Source organism: Paroedura picta, chromosome 3 (assembly GCF_049243985.1).
Source record: "Paroedura picta isolate Pp20150507F chromosome 3, Ppicta_v3.0, whole genome shotgun sequence".
Taxonomy (NCBI): domain Eukaryota; kingdom Metazoa; phylum Chordata; class Lepidosauria; order Squamata; family Gekkonidae; genus Paroedura; species Paroedura picta.
In genome coordinates, this window is record NC_135371.1 from 117,267,142 (window position 1) to 117,279,871 (window position 12,730).

Here is a 12,730-nt window from a genome sequence, read left to right on the forward strand (position 1 = left end):
AAAGCAGTAAATTTAGTTCAAGAAAAAAGTAATGGTGAGTGTAATAGGGTCTGTAAAACGGAGCTCTTCTGCCAGGTCTATGGTTGAGGCTGGGGCAATGAAGGAAGATCAGTTGCCCCCCCCCCCCCAATGTTAAATGCCACCGGTGATTCTTGTCTCTCCTTCCTCCTCCCTCTGAAGTTGGATGGGGGAGGGGTTGGGGGTTCCGCCATGTTGCTGCTGCTATACTGTATTGTGTTGTGACTGTCCGTTTTAATGGGATTTTAGTTGGACTTCTGTAACCTGCCATGAGCCTGTCGGGAGTGGCGGGTAATAAATTCAATAATAATAATTCCTTTTTTTCTGTAAAGGGAGGGAGTTTTATGGGCTCAAAATATTCAGAAATTTAAGTGCCACATTATTTCAAGTCTTCGAGCACAAACAGTCCAAAATAAGAGATGAGTACAATAGTTTTCCTTCTGTTAATAGAATTCATCTGCAACTCTTCCAGGTAAATTACGAAAGAAAGAAAAAGGCTGAGCTCTGACCAACCCCCACCTCCCCCAGAAGCACAGAAAGTTGCTATCTCTGGTCCGGTCCTATTCTAACTAGGAAATAAGTTGAGCTAAACACCCACTTCAGGTTGATCTATTCCATTGGTCATAGCAATAATTTTGGCCTAGTCTATAACATATATAAAACGCGACAGGTTGTGGGAGGAATTTGTGACCAACTCAATGCCTACTTCATTGGCTGTCTGTCGAACGAATGGCCCATCAGATAGGTTGTCCCGGCCCTGGCTGCCTCCCTCTCCAACTTCCACCGGGAAAACAAGCCACTTGTTCTACTGGTCTGCCTCCATACGGTAAACCAGCTGGAGAGCAAGAGCTCAGAGGCTTGGAGATCCTGGAATGTGGCTCGGCCCCAGCCTCGGTACCACCTGTTGGCAAGTAGGGCAGGAAGGCCCCAAGGGTCGGAGGCCCTGTAAGTGCCATGTGCTGCCCCAACTGGGGTGGTGCCAGCATGTGGCTTTTGCATAGCCTGGGAGGGATTGTTACCCAGCTGGCCAAGTGGGAAGGAAGGGAAGGGAAGGAAAGCTTTTGGCCTCTAAGGTTGCCTGTGGCTTGACATCCACCTGCCCCTGACCTGGACAGCTTACGTTGGCCTCCACTGCCCAATAGGGTCCAGGCAGTGAAGAAGGCCCCGAAAATGGTGTGTGCCACCTAGACCATGCCTGAAGTGGCAGCCTCCAGAGCCCTCTCCGCAGCCCACCCTTTGCTGGGGTGGCTGTAGGAGGCCTCAAAAACTTTGCATGCCGAGGCTGCTGTGCAGCATCCCGGCCCCAGTCTGGGCCAGCACGCTGCCTCCTGCATGCATGCCTCCCCGTAACCACAGGGAGTGGTGTTGGCTGATCTAGGCCCAACGGACGCCTCTGTGCCACCTGTCCAACCACCTCTCTTGGTAAGCGGGGCTGCTGCTGCTTCCCAGCTCAGCACCATCAGTGCTGCTGGGGGAAGGGGTCCTGACTTCCCCAGTCCCACTCAGTGTCAGAGCCGCTTGGAGGCCTCCACATTGTGTCCCCACCACTTCAAGAGTGGGGATCGTGTGTTATTGGGTCCTCTTCTGTCTCCCAGCCTGGTGCCTTCAGGGCTGCTGGGGGAGTCACTGATATCCCCACTCCCATATTAGGCCAGGACTGCTGAAGGCCTCCTTGCTGCCTCAAGAGCAGGGCTGACATGGTGTCAGGGCCACTATCGCCTGGTGCAATCAGGGCTTCCATGGGGGGGGGGGTTTGCTGATCTCCCCAGTCTCGTGTTGGGGGCCAGGGCCACTGAAGGCCTCCACACTGCCTCAAGAGTGGAGCTGGTGATATACCAGGGATGTGTGGCTGGCGCAGTGTTGGTGCCTGCTGTCTCCCAGCCTGGCGCTATCAGTGCTGCTAGTGGTGGGGGGGTCGCTGCTGGCCTCTCCAGTCCTGTGAGGGGCAAGGGCCACCGGAGGCCTCCATTCCACCTTCCTGCTTGTCTCCCCGTTGCTTAGGGAGTGGGATTGGCACTGTGTCTGGGGTGCATGCCTCCCAGCCCTATTCCACACGGGGTGTGAGGCCAGGACAGCTGGAACCCTGTGCACCGCCTGCCTCAGCATGACCTGCGCTAGGGATGCTGCTGCCTCTCACCCTGGCTCTGTCAGGGTGGCCTCCCCGGTTCTAGCATCTGGTGTATTCCTGGTTGCGCTGGGCTTTACTGCTAGTATTTTATATATGCTAACTTGTACATAGTTTAGCCAGTTTTATGAATATATTTCTAACTATTCATAAGGATGGAAGTTTCTCCTATGTTCTTTAAAATAAAAGAACCAATGTTTTGAAGGTAGATTTAGTACAATTCAATATCTTTCCTCTTCATTTGCAGTAGCGAGGTAGAAAGCTTTTCCTGAGCTTATGGACAGCAGCTAATGTTTGTGTTTCTACATAACATCCATTACTGTGGAAAATATAAAGCCATGTATGGACATGCTATTCTAGTTGTATAATGCCTAAATCACATGTCCGTGTTGATGCCTTTTCTGGTTTTTTCCCCCTTTCAGGAACAGTTACTAACCATTCACTTCTTGCTTAGCTTTGTGCTTCTTGTTACTCGGAATGAACTGATAATGTGAATCTGAGATGTACCACTTCAGTTGGGTATAAATTAACTCATCAAGATTAGGGGTTCTATTCTAGACCTTCATATGCTGTGCTAGTTTTCTGTTTTTAAGGAATTAACACAGGGGAACTTGCACTTTGAAGTACTGTATTTCACCTGCATTCTGTCATGTTACAATCCATTTTACCATTTCAGCATTCTACCACCTCATGCTACTGCATGTATTGACTAGGCCTAAGTTGCTGGAAACTGTAGTTGGAAACAGTTCAACTGTGGCTGAAGTTGTTTGCATAGATCAAGTTGTACCACTTCATAAAAGAGCAAATATTTATGATAAAGGTTCTGCTGCCTTTTCCCATGCATGCAAGGTGACCTGCTTGCCCAAACCTCATTTTTTCCTTGTTCAGTAATATATTTGGCCTTGGTTTTATACACTGAAAGAGGGTAGCTAACAAGATATGGTGGGAAGTGATGAAACGAAGCCTTGAGAGAGCTTCTTTTGCAGAATATGTTAATCATCTGTAAATTAGAAACAGTTTGTTGTAGACATGAAGGCAGTGCAAATTTTATGGACCAACCGTGCAAGCTTTTGGATTGCAGTGTAGATATGTTCTGCCAGTTTTTCTGATGAAATTCTATTAATAATCCAAAATGCTGAAACATTGTTTCAGTCAGTCAAAAAACTTACATTACCTTTTTAAGCAGGTCTATAAAGAATCCTGCTCAGGTCTGTTCAGTGGGGCTTACCCTAGAAAAGCATTTTTAGGATCACACTGTCAATGTTATTGGGGACATTTGAGTGTTCCTAGTGTCATGGACCTTCTGTATGACTAGTACTAACATCTAGAAAAAAGTATATTTGTAAAAAGAAGTACAGTTCTTCAGGATTCTTTGCAATAATGTCAAAAATATGGGGGGGGGGAACTGAATGGGTAAATCCCTTAAGGGAATATTTTTAACTGTGGAAACATGCATTTAATGGAGCCTTGGGAGCTTTTGTACAGCAGCTTAGTCAACTAAAAGATGTGGGGTAATCTTTTTACAAAGAAAACTTTGGAATGTCTACTTGGCAAGAACAGTCCCTTAATTATTTGTAAATCATCAGTATCAGTAGATCAAGATGGATAGCAGTGTTAATCTGTCTATAGCAGTAGAAAAAGAGTCCAGTAGGACCTTAAAGACTAACAGCACTTGTGGCAGGATTTGAACTTTTGTGTGTCACTGCTCACTTCTTCAGATATCTTATGGGAAGGAAAAACAGAGAGTATAGTGGTTGGCATCTGATACAGTAACTGCTTTTCCACCTAACCAGGGTGAAGACCTGGATGCTGCCCTCCTTCAGCAGCTTGATAGGCTGTCCAGGCAACAGGACCTTGTGATTATGGGTGACTTCAATTTCCCTGGTGTGTGCTGGGAAACAACCTCTGTTAAACATCCAGAGTCAGGCAACTTTATGACTTGTCTGGCTGACAATTTCATTTATCAAATGGTGTAAGAACCTACGAGAGATTTGGCCATAGTTGACTTAATACTGCCCAACAGGCAAGAGCTGGTGGATGGGGTGAAGGAGGTAGAGACCTGAGGAGGAATGGCCATGTCCTCCTAGAATTTTAAGATGGGAGGCCAAGGATGTTTGTAGTCAGATGTGTCCATTAGTCTTTCATAGGGTGGACTTTAATACACTCAGAGACATGATAAGAGTCATTCCATGGACTGGAATGCTGGAAGGGAAAGGAGCAAGTGAAGGATGGGCTCTCTTTAAACAAGAGCTATTGCATGTTCAAGCCATGACAATTCCAGCAAGATGGAAACATGACTGGGGATACAAGAAGCCTATATGGATGAACAGAGAATGTCAGGAGGAGTTAATGAAGAAAAAGGAAATGTTCAAGAAATGGAGGGAAGGACAGACATGTTACTAGGCACTGGGGGTCAGCCGTCAGAGAGGCCAAAGCTGGGGGTGAGCTGAGACTAGCCAGGGAAGCCCACTATAACAAGTGAGGAGCAACCATAAGGTAAATGAGGCAATAGGCCTGCTGTTGAGTGAAGATGAAGAGACTCTGACAGAGGCCAGAGAGAAAGCAGAAAGGCTCAGTACCTATTTTGTCTTCTGTTTTCTCAGCTGGACACATCTAGGGATGGTAGTAGGCAAGGGATAGTGTCTGGGTGGCAGGTTAACATGGACAGAGAGGTTGTTAGGCACCTGGCTGCACTGGATGAGTTCAGATCCCCTGGGCTGGATGGTGTGCACCCAAGAGTGTTCGAAGAACTTTCTGGAGAGCTTGTGGAACCCTTGTCCATCTTTATGACCTCTGGGAGGACTGGAGAGGTGGTAGAACGTTATCCCAAGCTTCAAAAAAGGGAGGAGAGGTCACCTGGGAAACTGCAGGCCAGTGAGTCTGATCTCCATTCACACTAGGAATTTTGCATTCAGCTAATCCGAGCTGAAAGAATACCCCCAAAATATCTTATCCAAAAATATTCCCAAATAGTGTTTTGCCAAGGGACGTTGTCGCCACCTGAGCCCCTGCTCCACTTGCTTTCCCGCCGGCACCCCTCACTTCCCACCGCCCGCTGGGGAGTGCTGCCAGCAGCAGCTGTGCAGTGCCATGCCAAGGGGGAGCCCCAGCCATGGTGGCCACTGGAGAGCACCAGAGGTGAGATGGCGACAGAGTGGCAGGGCAGCCTCCGAGGCAGCAGCCGGGGAGGAGGACGAGGAGGAGCCGCAGCCCGGTACCAACATCTATGGACCGGTACCGGTCTCCGGACTGGGGGTTGGGGACCACTGCTCTATGGGAACCATCGACTATAATGGTCCCTATTGGGTATAATGGAGCTGAAAAACATTAATGTTATGAATACTCTTTGTTTTTTGTATACTCCAATTTCACACCCATACCATGGTAATGGGGAATACCATGGTGTGAATAAACTTTATCTTGGTCACCAGTGACACATCCTTACTAGGTTGTGCTGCTTGACACTATTTCACAAGTCCTACAGTTCTTGCAGCCATCCTCCCCCTTGCTCAGGTTGCGATTCCGTGCTTGACATCAGTCCTGTTGAAGTGGTATTTACCACAATGGCACTGGGTTCTGCTGCTGGGCACTAGTACATTGCATTGGTTCTGCTGTCCTTGCACAAATGCCCCCCCCCCCATACTTATTACTTCAGAGGTTCTGTTGCTACCACAACACCCCCACTTCACTTTCTCCGTAGAGAGCCTGTGGGACGTTGTGCTGGACTTGTATTGCCTTGCTGTTTCCTCGCCATTGGAAACAATGGACAATGTGGGGGGGGGTACCTACAGTTGTTTTGAAACTTGGGAGTTCTTTTGAGGAGAGGCTCCAGCAGCTGTGCTGCAATTTGATGTCTCTTCCTCAAACCACTCCCAGACCACTCAATATACCCCAGGATTTATTTGCCATTGATTTTAAGGGTCCCTGTAGGATATAATGGAGCTGAAAACATTTGAGTTGACCATAATGGTATTGAGTTTCGGGAATATTGGGAAATTCTAATATTTCTTTGACCAGTATAACCAAATAAATATTTTTTCTTGCACATCCTATTGTCAACCTTAAAGCTGTGCAATTCCTCAGACATTACTTTTGTCTTTTCAATGTTTAGCTGTAATCCTCCAGCACTTCCTGCTTTGGCCTCCTTCAGCAGTAGTGGTTTCAGATCTTCACTGTTTTCTGCCAATAACATGGTGTCATCTGCATATCTCAAACTGTTAGTGTTCCTTCTGCCAGTTATAACTTTGCTGTCATCTAAATCTAATCCAATTTTTCTTATGTGTTCTGCATATAGATTGAAGAGGATGAGTGATAAAATACATGCTTATCCGACCCCTTTGCTAGTTGGAATCCAGGAGCCTCTTTTCTAGAGTACAGATTGTGCATCAAAATAATCAGATGCTGTGGCACACCCATTTCATTTAAAATCAACCATAGGCTTTCATGATCCACAGCATACAGTGGAAAGCTGTAATCTATGAAAACACAAGCTGATTTTCTTCTGAAATTCTCTCATATGCTCCAGTAACTAATGTAAATTTGAAATAAGATCCCTAGTGCCTCTTCCTTCCATGAATCCAGCTTGAACACTTGGCATTTTTTGTTCCATATATGGTAACAGATTTTTGAGCATGCATAATTAATGCAACGGTCCAATAGGAAATATGATTTAATAACCTCAGTGAATAAGGTTCAATAACTTATTGATTCAAGATTGATTCAAGAATAAGATTCAAGAACTTTTTTTTTTTGGAACTGGAGTGTAGATTGTGTTTCCAGTCTGTGGGACATAGTTTTGTTTTCAGTATTTGTTTCCATAAGATTTTGATGGACTCTGTTTTGGTGGCTTGGAATAGCTTCATCCATCTTTAACTGGGAGACAGTTATTCTACCTCCTGTTCTGTTGTGTGGGTGATTAAGTAGATAGAAAGTTGGGAAGAGTAACTTCAGACATACATTGTATCATCCAATGCAGAGGTGACTGTATGTCTGAGGTTACGCTTCCCGACTTCTTAACCTTATGTTATTGTGCTGGAGCTGCACTTCTCTCCTCAGGGAATAAGATTCAGGAACCATTAGTAATCAAGATTTAAGAAGCATTAGCAATTAGTAATTGCTAATTCTTCTCCCTGGAGAAGAGCCTAATGCTGGGAGCGATCGAGGGCAAAAGAAGAAGGGGAAGACAGAGAATGAGGGGGCTGGATGGAGTCACTGAAGCAGTAGGTGCAAACTTAAATGGACTCCAGGGAATGGTAGAGGACAGGAAGGCCTGGAGGATCATTGTCCATGGGGTCGCGATGGGTCGGACACGACTTCGCACCTAACAACAACATAACAAGCGATTACCAGCTAATGAGGTGGTAGGAAAGATGGAGGGCTCCCACTTTATGGCAGCCAGTATCTGCCAGACCAAGATTTCTATCCTCCTGTATGCTGAAGATATGGTGCTGATATCACTGACTAGAATAGGGCTAAAAAGACTTTGGGACAACCTAGGCTTATACTGTAAAGATCAGGGCCTGTCCATAAATTATCTTAAAACCAAGGTGATGGTCTTCAGGAAACGCCCCCCAAAATTTTCCTGGAGTATCCTGGGTACATGGATAGAACAGTGCAGCTCCTACAAATACCTGGGTGTAACGTTTAGCGAAACATTAACATGGAAGGCACACTTGTCCAGTTTGAGAGTGGCTACCCTGAGAAGTATGAGGGCTATTGTCAAATTTGTTTTCTCAAAAGAAGGCTGCTTGATTGATCCCGCTATCAAACTATTTGGCAGCAAAGTAATATCTTCCATACTATATGGTGCAGAGATTTGGGGCTGAAATGAGCAAGTGAGTAACAACCTAGAAAAAATTCAGAACCTCTTTATGAGAAGGATTTTAGCTCTTCCTAAAGGATCTCCAGTGGCTCTTATGAGGGCTGAACTGGGACTACCATCCATAAAAGTACGGGTTAAACTAATCACCATGAAAAACTGGCTGAAATGTACACGAAAGAATTCTGAAGTCATCAGCAGTCAAAACCTAGAGCTCACTTCCATTACTGATAGAATCCATCTAGAGTACATAAATAGTATTATCTTACACTACTCTATCCCAGACGATCTAATCAGGCCTGGAAGCTCAGTAAAGGAGCTCCGGAAATGGATCTATCAAATGGATGTAGTTCTAGTTGGTGATATAATTGCTCGGTCCAGAGCTGTCCCTCTTTTTAAACATTTCAAGAGAATTCACTGCAGATCTTCATATCTGGAGAGTCTGCCATCCTTAACACTCAGGATGGCTTTTACTCATTTAAGGTTCCAATCCTTACCCATAGCAGTGTGTAGTTGTCGGTTCTCCCATCTTCCCCTATCTGAATGCATCTGCAAATGTGATAGGGGATTGATTGAGGACCTCACCCACTATGTAATGGACTGCCCCCTCTATGATGAACCAAGAGGCAAGTTTATTAAAAGAATACTCCCTACCACCTCAGGCCTCTCAAAAACTGACTATATGATCTTTTTATTGTCTGATATTGATGCCTATGTTACCAACAGAGTTGCACTGTTTGCTCTCGCAGCCAGGAAAATCAGGTCCAAATTTTGCAATTAGGATTAAAACCCTAATCATTATGGTTCCTTTTATCTGTGTAACTTTTTATTACTTTTATCACTCCCTGTGATTTTATCAGTTGATGTCTTAATTTCAACTGACTTTTGTACTGTACAGTCAATTAGCTGGAAATGGCCAGTGGCCGACTAATAAACTAAATCAATTACAATAACATAACAAGCAATTAGTAAAAGCTGTGATCATCCTGGTGCTGCCTTCCCCATATGTGACTGAGAACATACTTGGATGTTCTGCTTTCTCACATGTTTAGAAGCTTGGGTTATTGTTATTGAGTCCTACATGGAAGAATTTCTGGATTACAAAATTAATAGACTTGAGATTTTCAGCAGTTCTAAAGCTTGAAATTCTAAATCTTGTTTCTGTCTGCACAGCACCCTTTTCCATTGCAAAGTCCATCCTCCTCAGTGGGTCAAGTTCCTTCACCTGTTCATGCAAGACCAGTGCCTGTGCTAGAGGAACAATGGTCCACAGTGGAGGACCCTTTCAGTAATGGACAAAGAGAGATGCAAATGGAAAGACTTAGGAGTCGAGTCTAAATATATTGATACATAGTAAAAGAATAGGCTGTATTGTTGTCTGCCTGTACTAAATGTTGTTGCTGAGAATTAGCATACTTAGGATAATCACATGGAAAAGGTGTTGTAGCAATCACTAGCCTGTCTTTCATTCTCTCTTGCGTGCCACGTCAACTTTTGTCCATAGAGAGGTCTTGACTGGAATCTGAGGAGATTTGATTGGCTTCTGAATTTGGTTGGTACTCAGTATGGAAGAGCTGATAATATGCTAATGTTTGTTCTGTTCTTAACAGCCCCTATTACATACATCAGTTTTCCTGCTGAGGTAGAAAAACTCCCCTCAATTTAAACCCAAAACTGCCTATTGTGGGTTTTCTGGGCTACGTGGCCATAGTCTGGCAATTTTAATCCTTTGTATTTCAACAGTAATTGGTTGGCCTCAGAGGTAGGCACAGAGAGATTCCCATTTTGCCATATCCTACCTCTGAAGATGCCAGCCACAGTTGGTGGTGAAATGTCAGGGACTAAAATGACCAGAACATGGCCACACAGCCTTGAAAACCCACCACAACCAGTTGACTCAGTCATGAATGCCTTCGACAATTCATTAAACCAAAAGCAATCCAAAAGGGGATTGTGTGGATATGCTTGGAGAAGAGAACCTGAGGTACACTTGGGTATTCAGTTTATGCTGGGGTTGAATGTGTAGCTCTTAATGGTCTCCATTGTAAAAGCTGAAATGTATGGGAACTTCGTTTTTTCCTGCCTGCTTATGATGTTCAGTGTATGAATACTGGGCTGGAATTTGGTGAATTCAGGTCTTCTCAGAATTCTGTGGAAAAGCAGTAGGATATCAATCAAAACCCTTTCATACCTTTCAAATGTCTTTATGCCCTGTTTAACCTCCTGAGGCATCCAGCTGGCTGTTAAAAACAATGCTGTTCTAGTTGGGTCTCTCTGACCCTTAATTATGTGTGGCAATGACTTAAGTACAGAAAAGTAAAAAGAACTATTTTTTTAAAAAAATGTTGCCTCTTTTTAGATGATACTTTGACCTTCCTGAAAACTTACTTTGAGAATTCTGAATGAACACCCCTGCTAGTCTCAGACTGTCTGAAATGGCAAGTCCCGCAATCAGCCCAGACTCTTCCTCCCATGATGCACTTTCTTCTGTCAACTCAATCCCTGCGTGTTCCCCCACGTCAGATTCTGAGAACCTGAGCCCAGATGAGCTGGAACTATTGGCAAAGCTGGAAGAACAAAATAGGTGAGAGGTGCTCTGAGTTAAGTACTGCTTTATTACAGACCAGTGGGAAATACATGTGCTGTGTTGGATGCAGTTTTGCCATATTCTATGCCCAGAATAGTATAACTAAAAAAATGGCATACCTAATCCACATTCTGGTGATATATTTTATTAGGCTTTCTTCATGAAACCCTGGGGTGCCTTGACAGCCCTGGACAGGTTTCCCTAATGGGTGGGAGTTAATTTTATATATTTGTGTGTGTGTGTAACTTAATAAAATTGGTTGATATGACCCTATATGGTCACATCGATTCCCCCCCCCCAAATGGCCAGTGATGGGACTAAGGGGAGGGGTCCCGGGTAGGCACAGCCATGCTTCCCAACTATATTCTGCACAATCGCACCACTTCTGGGGGTTCTTGATGCCTGAAGGTTTCAGGTGTTTTTCAACAGTAAAAATGTTGAGAAAGGCTGTATTAAATTGTAGGGAAACATTCTGATGATAGATTGACACTGCTAATTGCAGATGTGCAGAAAGTGAATCTGTTTTTTGGACTGACTGATACAGATACAAATAGATGGTGGGATAGAAATTGAGTTCCTGATGGACTTTCCCAAAGGCTTTTTTTCTTGAGTCCATATGATCAAGATAGCTCATGTATAAGAAAAGTTTCTGGGGATAGGAGCTAGGAAGGTCCACTGTAAAACAGCATGGAATATATTAACATATTGTGGAATTTGGGGACAGTTTTGGAATGTTAGGGATGATTTCATATGTAATAGCATTTTTCCAGACCTCAAGCAAATTTTATTTACATGTCCATTTTATTATAGCTGCTTAAGCTGTAAGCAGCAAAGTAAGAAATAGGTGAAAAGTCAGCAGTAGTTTTTCCAAGAGTTAGCAGGACTCCTTAAACGAATTCTGCTATACTATGAACAGGTTTCCCTGTTTTTATGAGTTAAACTCTGTACAGAATAATTTAGCAGGGGAATTACACTAAAATAACTTGTACAAACAACTGAATCTGCCTCAATTTTCTGGTACTAAATGCTGTCTTCTGAAGAGAAGATTTCAATTAGAAATGGAGAGTCCAAGCAGTTTGCAAGAACAATGGAAGATCTTTGCTCTGCATAACAAAAGACAGTTATATGTTCTTGCCATTCACAGTAGAATCCAAAAAGTTCATCTAGTAGGGCATATGTGCTTTGACTTCCCTGATATAAAATGTGGCAAGCAATCTTTCTTGTTTTATGTACATAACGATAACTGGATCCTCCTCTCCATCATAGGTGGAAGCCATGAGACATGCTTGTACCTTATAAAGTGCTGAGTACAAAACAGCTTCCTTTTCAGCTTTGCTTATTAACTTTGTTTATTTCTGCCCATGACATCACCCCCTCACTGTCATTTTGGTGATAGTCTCATTTAAGGTTTGAAGAACTAGGAAAGACTGGCTTTCTAATTTATCTGTAATGATGAGAATACTACAACTACTTATTTTCTAGGCTTCTTGAGGCAGACTCCAAATCTATGCGTTCCATGAATGGTTCTCGAAGGAACAGTGGGTCCTCTTTAGTCTCCAGTTCTTCTGCCTCTTCCAATTTGAGTCATCTTGAGGAAGATACTTGGATCTTGTGGGGACGGATTGTCAATGAATGGGAAGAATGGCGAAAAAGGAAGGAAAAGCTGCTGAGGGTGAGGAATGTGGATGTCTTTCCCATCCCACTACTTGAATAAACCTCTTGTAATGTTTTTTTCCAGGTCTACTTCACAGTAATAGCCAGAGTGTCTAACAATTAGGAGAATTTTAACAGCAGGCAGTATTAGAACATGCACCTTCTAACAGGGAGAAAGAAGTACACAGAAAGGTGTGATGCACTGAGTGTGTAGAGGCAAGGAACTGGGTAGAAAACAGAAATCCAGTCCCAGTATCTGGCTGGTTACAGTACCCAATGCTTCAGTATTTAAAGAAGTTGTTTATACTTCCAGAAGAACCTATGAAAATACATTCAAGGAAGTCCAGATTCAGAATGTCACCTCAGCATGCTGTGATTGTGATAAATTTAGTTGGAATTGATTGCATCATATCTGTTCTACACTGTAGCTCATACCAGAGGTTTAACATTGGCATTTTTCTTGGGGTATGTAGTGTGAAAAGGATTTGGGCCATGGAACTGCCCCATTATGTCATTCCCCCCGCCACAC

General features: G+C 43.9%; 1 protein-coding gene across 7 annotated transcripts in view; it reads left to right on the plus strand.

The window, feature by feature from the left end:
- Window positions 1–12,730, plus strand: part of EVI5L (ecotropic viral integration site 5 like) — a 57,944-nt gene that overhangs the window by 7,229 nt on the left and 37,985 nt on the right. For all 7 annotated transcript variants that reach the window (XR_013229332.1, XM_077327297.1, XM_077327296.1 and 4 more), the window contains exons 2-3: window positions 10,321–10,545; window positions 12,031–12,220. Coding sequence is in view for 6 of the 7 variants with exons in the window: in XM_077327297.1 (XP_077183412.1) it covers window positions 10,364–10,545; window positions 12,031–12,220 (372 nt within the window). In the remaining variant the exon portion in view is untranslated. The remainder of the gene's footprint in view (window positions 1–10,320; window positions 10,546–12,030; window positions 12,221–12,730) is intronic.